At 34.6% G+C, this 8,367-nt stretch overlaps 1 protein-coding gene across 1 annotated transcript in view; it reads left to right on the top strand.

Annotated features, from left to right (window-relative positions):
- The first annotated feature begins 4,834 nt into the window (after positions 1 to 4,834).
- LOC106459414 (tyrosine-protein phosphatase 10D-like) overlaps positions 4,835 to 8,367 on the top strand; it is a 70,498-nt gene continuing 66,965 nt past the window's right edge. The window contains exon 1 of the mRNA XM_013919034.2: positions 4,835 to 4,844. Coding sequence (XP_013774488.1) covers positions 4,835 to 4,844 — 10 coding nt within the window. The remainder of the gene's footprint in view (positions 4,845 to 8,367) is intronic.

Here is an 8,367-nt window from a genome sequence, read left to right as displayed (position 1 = left end):
TAGTACGTGAAATTTGTAGGACTTGCAGCCGAAGAAATAAAACACTTTCGTTTGTTTGATTGTTTGTAATTAATCACAAAGCTACACAATGGGCTATCTGTGCTCTGCTCACCACAGGTATCGAAATCCAGATTCTAGCGTTGTAAGTCCGCTGTGCCATTGGGGGGCGAACATTTTCGTTATCATAAAGTGGACTGGACTTGGAATTCTTTAATAGCGTTCAGTCTAAACTTAAAGATAACGACACGTGCCAGAAGAAACATTGAAAATTTAATAGAAATGATGAAATAATGGAAAGAAGATTAAGAAGAAAGTTACAAAAATTTAAAGAAGAACAAGAAGCAAGAAAAACACGAAATTAAAAGCTCTAATGGGAAACGGTAAGTTCAAAAAGAAATACAAAAAACGAGACATAAGATTTCGAGAAGAATTATGAACAAAAGTCAAGATCGATTAAGCCTTGAAAATATTTAGAGTGAATTTTAAAAAACAACAACAAAAAACAAACAAACTGAAATCTATTTGGAGAAAAGGTCTAACAGACAAGACAGATGAAATGCAAAAGAGCGTCAATGAAGCACAGAAGAATTATGGTAATAAGATCACAGAAGCCATACGATATACTGAAGATCATTAACGAAGTGAAAAAGGACGTCAACACCAGAATAAAACATTTTGAAACTCAATTGGAAAATATGCAAAGACCAAACCAGCACACACCTCTCTGCATCCACTCAAGAAGTCCAACCTTAAACACTATTAACTATGCAAAATGAATTAGGAGAATCCATCTGTTCTTCACCAGCTACCATTACTGTTTTGCCACTTATGACTGCTGGACCTTTCTGGACTAATCAAGCTACAGTATTACTTACCTAGTTACAGAGTATAGCAGGTCAGTTCAACATTCACCAGTCGAGAAACCAACATATTATGATGGAAGGATAATATGGGAGACATATCAGGTAAAGTGTCAAATAATTTCCCAGCGAACGGAGGGAGTAGTAACGACAAACTATTCATGATACTGCACATTTAAAAAGGCCAGCTTTAACAACATTAAGCAACCTTCCAACAGAGAGCCGTAACAATTATAACTCATAGGTTTGTCGTGTTATATCAGAAAGAAGTTTCCAAAGCAAAGTTTCGAACCAGAATAGGGAGAAAGAATGAAACCTAAGCTGAACTTCTTGTAGATGTACTAAAAACTTGCCTCTCACCTGCAATTATTTCAAAACGTCAGCGATAAAAAAATGTAGATTAATTCATTTAAAAAATTCCAAATCAAGCTCGAATCTTCGTATATATTGTTACGTCTCCGTTCGTTAGTTGATTTTCCGTAACTTCGTTCCGACGAAACTTTAGCGACACAAGTCCTTACTTAATAAAACTGGTTTATTCTTTCCGAATACAACTTTACGATACACTTATTTTCAACAGTCGCGCTATTAAAAACGCTATAACAACGAACGTTAACTTCAACAATACTTTCTGACTGCAGTTCAATTACTCACTATCTACACACATTGTCACGTCACGCCGTGACCATCTTATATATACCAGACCACCCCAAATCTAGCAAATGCTAGAGCACTCCCGAAGAAACAGGATAGTTCTAGAAACGTGGCGTGACACTAGTCACGTGACCTCGCTGACGCAACAATATTTTATTTATCCTCTGGTATTATCGCCGGTTGCATAATCAGTAATATTATTCACTGTATCTGTCACAAACACAAGTGATTAAATAAATTCTTCCCATCGTGCTTTGAAGTTTTGTTGCTATTAGTTCCTTTAACTGATGTTTGATTATTAGATTAATCACAGCTTAACACTTTTGTATTTACAGCAGTAATTGCCGTTATCATGGTCTATTGTGTAAAAAATCTTAATAATTATTCATTCAGCCAATCAAATAAGTCGTAACGTTAACTAATTAGTGTAACTGACCAATAAGAGTCTACGATTTGTAGAAAGATTGCACTTAGTAAACTGTTTGTTTTTGCATAAACAATGGATGAAATAGTGATTTTAATTATCATAAAGATCTAAGACAGCTGGTTACACCTAGTATCAGACTGCAAATATCTTTATTTTATTAAAAAAAGTTGATTGGCAAACTAGTGAATTGGAATTGACTTGTAAAGAGTTAAACAAACGTAGAGGATTTGTTTGTTAGAGTTAAGCGCAAAGCTACACAAGAGGCTATCTGTGCTCTGCCCATCACGGGTATCAAAACCCGGTTTCTAGCGTTGCAAATCCGCAGACATGCCGCTGTGCCACTGGGGGCACCTCAGAGAAGAAGATTTGTTTGTTTGTTTGTAGTTAAGCACAAAGCTACACAATGAGCTATCTGTGCTCTGCCCACCTCGGTTTCTAGCTTTATGAGTCCACAGACATACCGCTGTGCCACTGGGTGGCCAGAGGATAAAGAAACTGTTAATGAAAATGTATTTCAGATATTATTTATAAGTGTTTAATTTGATTAAAGAAATTAATAAAATTACATTATTTGTCTTCTAATTAATTAATTAATTTTAAAAATTGAAATGAGCACGTACTTGTTATATTTTTCATAAAAAAATCATTAACTACTTTTGATGATTACTTTATTTAGCTCTTGATTATTTGTTCGTCTCATGTTTGAATCGCCCACTTGGTTTGGCTATTAAACCTTTTACCCCCCCCCCCCAAATCTGTGGCTATAAGTTAAAAATGCCCAAGGTGAGCATTGAAACTGCTCACAAAGAACTAAAAGAATAAAAACCTGATCTAAGTGTAGAAAACATGGACATTGCATTTGAGACTGTGATCAATCAGTTGCCAATAATAAACCAAGTAGATATTATCCCGAGAATGTGAATATTCCATCTGTCTCCAGTGAATGCGCTATTTAAACAAATTAGTCCACATGTCTATATATTCATTGATGGGAAGTATTGTAACATGTTGATTGGCACTAGTTCTACAGCTGTTATTGTTCGACTTGATCTGATAATAAAAGATGGAAAACTACCTACAGAAATGAAACAGAAGATATATAGGTGCAAACAGCAAATGGAAGTTAGAAGTAACCTTCACTATGGAAGCTATCCTACTGGACATGATATGTGGTTAATTAGCAATGAGAAAGAATTCTTATTGGGAATAGACCTCAGAAGCACATAGGTGAGGCTAAGCTTGCTTCAAACATTTTTACAGCCTACGACCAGGAAATTCCTATACACTACATGGCAATTAAACCACCAGGAGTTGAGCTTCCATTGACAATAAGGATGAAAGAACACGATAATGAAGACAACGAAGTGCAACAGAGCGTAATCCAAAAAGCCAGATGGTCCAAAACCAAGGTTATCCATTGTGATAATTTTTTGAAAGCACGTTGATGAGAGAAGTGCCGACTGGTTAGCTTCAGAGAAGACTTCGCCAGAGGTAAGCCAAATCGCTGAAGAGCTCGAGGTTCCTAATGAGAACACTTTTAAATATTACCAAAGATGGAGCCACCAGTGAATTCCGCCGACTATCTAAATGAATAGAATTTAGCAGTGACAGACTAGAGGGAAGGCAGTTAGATAAAACTATCTTCTGCGAGCTCTTGGACTACTCTTTTACCAACGAATAGTGGGATTGACCATCACATTACAAAGCCCCTATTTGCTTAAAAGGCGAACGTGTTCGGTGATGGGGATTCGAACCCATGGTTTACGAATCGAGCTCCCTAACCATCAGGTTGTGCCAGGCCAACAAGATGTCATCTCACCTTTGTATCATAAGACATGGACAATAATACCAAAAAAATATGGTGACAGTACAGTGTAGGAAGAATAAATGAGCAAAGAAATATTTTATTTCGTTAATTAAAATTTGGATTTTACCACTTTGTTTTAAACATTAATTAATAGTTTAATTGTTGTACTGTTTATATTTATGACTATTAATATTGCTAATTGTCAAGAGTTACTTTATTATTATTTATGGAAGTTTAAGTTTAATGTACCATTGTTCTCTTTGTGTAATAGGAGTATTCAAGGGTTTTCAGAAAATGGGGCTACATGGGTGGCCGAACCACTCGAGTTCTGCCCCCCCCCCCTGTTTAATTGGATGAAGGAAGGCCCCCAAAACAATCTTCTTTGCACTTCCAAGTCTTTTCTGAAATGGCACTCATACTTCAAAATACACGGAAGGGGTAGTGTTGGAGGATACATTATTTAATTTAGACGTTTGTTTCAAGTCTTTTCTGAAATGACACTCATACTTCAAAATACACGGAAGGGGTAGTGTTGGAGGATACATTATTTAATTTAGACGTTTGTTTCAAGTCTTTTTTGAAATGGCACTCATACTTCAAAATCCAGGAAAGGGGTAGTGTTGGAGGATACATTATTTAATTTAGACGTTTGTTTCAACGAAGTACAAGAGATACGAGGAAGTGCCATAGGTGCAAGAGAAAATTAACATGCTATGAACTTTTTATCTTTATTTGGAAGTTAGTCCCATTGTTCTGTGAGCATTAGGTTAGTAAGAGAGAAATTTTTAAAACTTCTGGCCGAATAAATAAAACGCTTTCTTTATAGTTAAGTGAACTGCACTTTGAGTTCTTTTTTACCGAATAATGATGTAACATCCTGCACAACAATAAAAACCGTTACAAAAGTATTATTCTTGGTTTTTTACACACAATAGAATAATTTGTTAGTTTGTTGCTCAAAAAAGAAGTGTGCGTATTTGCAGTGTTAGTTAGAAATTAGGTCAGAATGAGCAAGTTAGGGAATAAGTGAGTCATTAGAACTGAGTCAACGAGATTTTTGACTCAGTAAAGTTAGGTCAGCGAAAAATGGCAGTAAGTGAGTAAGTATAGGCCTTGGTTAAAGAAAAATTTATCCAACATACCTCACAATTTAATCGTTCATGAATGTTAAAAATAAAACACTTTAAAAAGTTAATGTGTACATGTAAAAACAAAACTTATTCAAAACTATGAAAATGACGCAAGTTTTAATTATTGTAAGTATAGGTTTAGTGAAAGCTACACAAGTGCTATTTGCGCATAGCCCTCCCTAATTTCAAGTGACAAACAAGACGGAAGGAAGCTAGTCTACAACACATGCCGCCAACTCTTGGTCTACTCTTGTCTGAATGAATAATGGGACTTAACCGTCACTCTTATAACGCCCCAAAGTGCGAAGCGCGTTGTTGCGATAGCGAGATGCGAAACTTTAATTATTGGAATCGTAATCCTCGCACGCTAACCATTAGGCAATGATCTGTTCTTATTGTAATAGACTTACGCTTAGTATTACATGTATAACATGTAGAGAGTAAGAAATTGATGTTTTTGTTACAAGATTGTATCTGATTAATAATTCACTAACAACTGCTTTATTTCAATGGGCATCAAAAAGCAGAGAACATATCTATTATAGTCGGGTTTTTTCTTTGAGTTTAAAACTTCACTGAAACGAATTTGATAACCCTAGTAACTGTTCTACAGTATTTTTTCTGACATACAAATGTGAGGTAATAAGCATTCTACAGTTCCTGCTTTAGGACGCCCGTGGCTTTAAGTGTATTTATTTTTTAAGAACCCGGATGTGAAGCTCTCTCTCATGATAATACGTGCCTTGAAGACACGAGCTGTATATCATTTCTTTCTACTATTCATTTAGAAAACGAGTAGAAAACTGATTAACCGATGCTGCTATAGCTGTACGTTTATGCCATGTTAACTTATACAAACCCTAGTTTTTTTAGGATTAAGATGTTACATCATTGTTCAACTCATCTTACAAAGAAGACAATAAACGAATCAAATCACTTTAAAAAACAAACATGGACCATCAGAATTATGAGTTGCGGCTAAAATGTAGATAAAGTGCTATTTTTCATAGTAGGCAAGGAAATGATCTTTACACAATAAAACTGCGTGATGTACACGTGATACACTTAACAACAGAAGTGCTACACTAATTAAGGGGGATAACAATATTAATAGGTAAAAGGTTAATTTAGAACAAGAATCACTGGATTTTGTAGGATAAAATGACCGCTTATATTTTAATACGATGCTGGAGGTCATGACCCGAGACTATAAATGTTGTGAGCCTAAATCTTTTACATTGCTTTATAAACAAATTTCTCATTAAAGGCTTAACTCCGATGTTCTGACTTTGTTTTCCTTATTCTTTTAGAAGTATGTTGCGCTTGACTTATTATAACAAATTTTATCGTATTTTCTACAAATCGATTGTTTGTTTGTTTGTAGGTAAGCACAAAGCTACACAAAGGGCTATCTGTGCTTTGCCCACCATGGGTATCGAAACCTGGTTTCTAGCGTTGTAAGTCCACAGACATTCCGCTGTGTCACTGAGGGGGTGGGGATGCAAAACGAAACCACACTTGTTTCTATGATACTCTGCATACTACTTTCATGATGTCAGATAAACACGTAGGTTCAAGAAGTCTTGATATTAAATAATAAAACCCTATAACCCGAGCGCTTTCGAAAGGTGTACCTTTCGGGTTATAGGGTTTTTATCATCTTGTTACTTTTATATCCAATACTTTATATACTAGAAAATGTCAGCCATTTTAAACCAAAATAGTACCAGGATCAGTAAGAATAGATTGTAACCCCCCCCCTTCCACCACCAAAACAAAGAAAAAACAAACAAACAAAAACATGACCCAAGCTTATGTTGGTTTCTTCTCGGTTTCTCGTTAGGAGGAAGAAAAAAGTAAAGTAAGACGATATTCTTTGAAGAGTTTTTGGTCGTGGAATATTTTATTACTTTCTGTGTGATTGTAAAACAGGCTCTTAACGTAACTAACCTTTACTAAGCGATGCAAGAAATGAAAAGCTTCTTTTTTGTAAGTGCTTTATACACCAGAACATCTGGCACATTTCAATAATATGGTCATAATTTATTAGATGCTTTAATACATCATATAACACCTTACTTAAAAGTTCTCAAACATATTTTTCTAAAGAATATCGTTTTTATTTAAATAAAATAGGAATGCAATAAACAGCTAAGAAAGAAGTAATTCAGTATTGAAAAAAATTGATGAAAATAAATCCATTAAACTGCTTTTAATCTAGTCGTATTGGATGCCACTGTCATTTACATGTTTGCCCAGTAAATTATAGAAATTTTGATTCAAGATATTAAAACCACGATGCGTTGACAACAAAGTTAAAGAAAAATACACTTGGACGTTTATTCCACTCGAGAATTAGCAATAACAATGTTGTTGTATTTAGCGTCTAGTTACACAACTGTGTTTTGTGTGTTTTGTCCACCGCGGGAAATCGAACTCTTCGCATTTTAGTGTTGTAATTGTTTAAACTTACCGCTGACCCCCTGGGGAACAACAACTTAAGAAAAACAATGTTGTTTTAAATAACTTTTTGGTTGAGGAATGTGATTTGATTTGGAAGGTTCAACCACTTGTTAAAGCCTGTTTTGAAACAATGTTTCGATCTGCTAACGCAGTTCTTCATAAGGTCAATGTATGCAAGCTGTGGCAGGTATAGTAAGGTGCGACTTTCATTCAAGAACAGGAAGTTGAAGCCCATTGAACTTTCCAAGATGAACATTTCAAGGACAAGGATCGTGCTCCGTAATTTGTTTTACTCAGTAACTAAAAAAAATTAAAAGCTTTGAGATGTTATTTCTAGTTATATCACCAGCTTTTCTTTTGTAGTAGCCCTCATATTTTTTTGTATAAAACTGAACTTTATCCCTGATAAATGAAGGTAATTCTTACAGTATAAAACCATTGTTTTAAGAAATTCCGTGTATTTTAATTTAATGTATTTGAAATAACTCCGTGATAAGTTAGAAATGACCTTCTTGAAACGTGAAGTACGCACGGTATTTTAAACTAGTTATAATCGAAGTCCAAAAGCGCGTATTCTATGAAACAATGGAGAAATTCTGTAAAAAAAATGTTAAATAAATATTTCTTGCGAAGTATATACGCGTTTTAAATATTATTTACTTTTAAACTTTCTTAAATCTAACTGAAGCTTGTCGCCTGAATTAATGCTACATATTCTTGAAATTCCTGTATAAATATAGGATCACTGTGTAAGTAAAAGGCATTTCAAAACACCATGTATATATATATATATATATATATAATTACATTTTAGATTTTTTTGTAAATGTTTGTTTCGATTAATGTTCGAAGGAAACGGTTTAAAATATCAACATTTGTATTCGAAATAATAAAAGGCACTTTTTTACACTGAAAAGATAATAATAAAGACATGGTTTAGGTTTTTAGTATTTCGCGCAAAGCTACACTTAGCCTTACCTAATTTAGCATTGAAAAACTAGAGAGAAGTCAGCTAGTCATCACAAC

The sequence above is a fragment of the Limulus polyphemus genome, unplaced genomic scaffold, assembly GCF_000517525.1.
Source record: "Limulus polyphemus unplaced genomic scaffold, Limulus_polyphemus-2.1.2 Scaffold605, whole genome shotgun sequence".
NCBI classification, from domain to species: Eukaryota; Metazoa; Arthropoda; class Merostomata; order Xiphosura; family Limulidae; genus Limulus; species Limulus polyphemus.
Note: the sequence above shows the minus strand (reverse complement) of the source record. Positions and strands in the feature narration are given on the sequence as shown.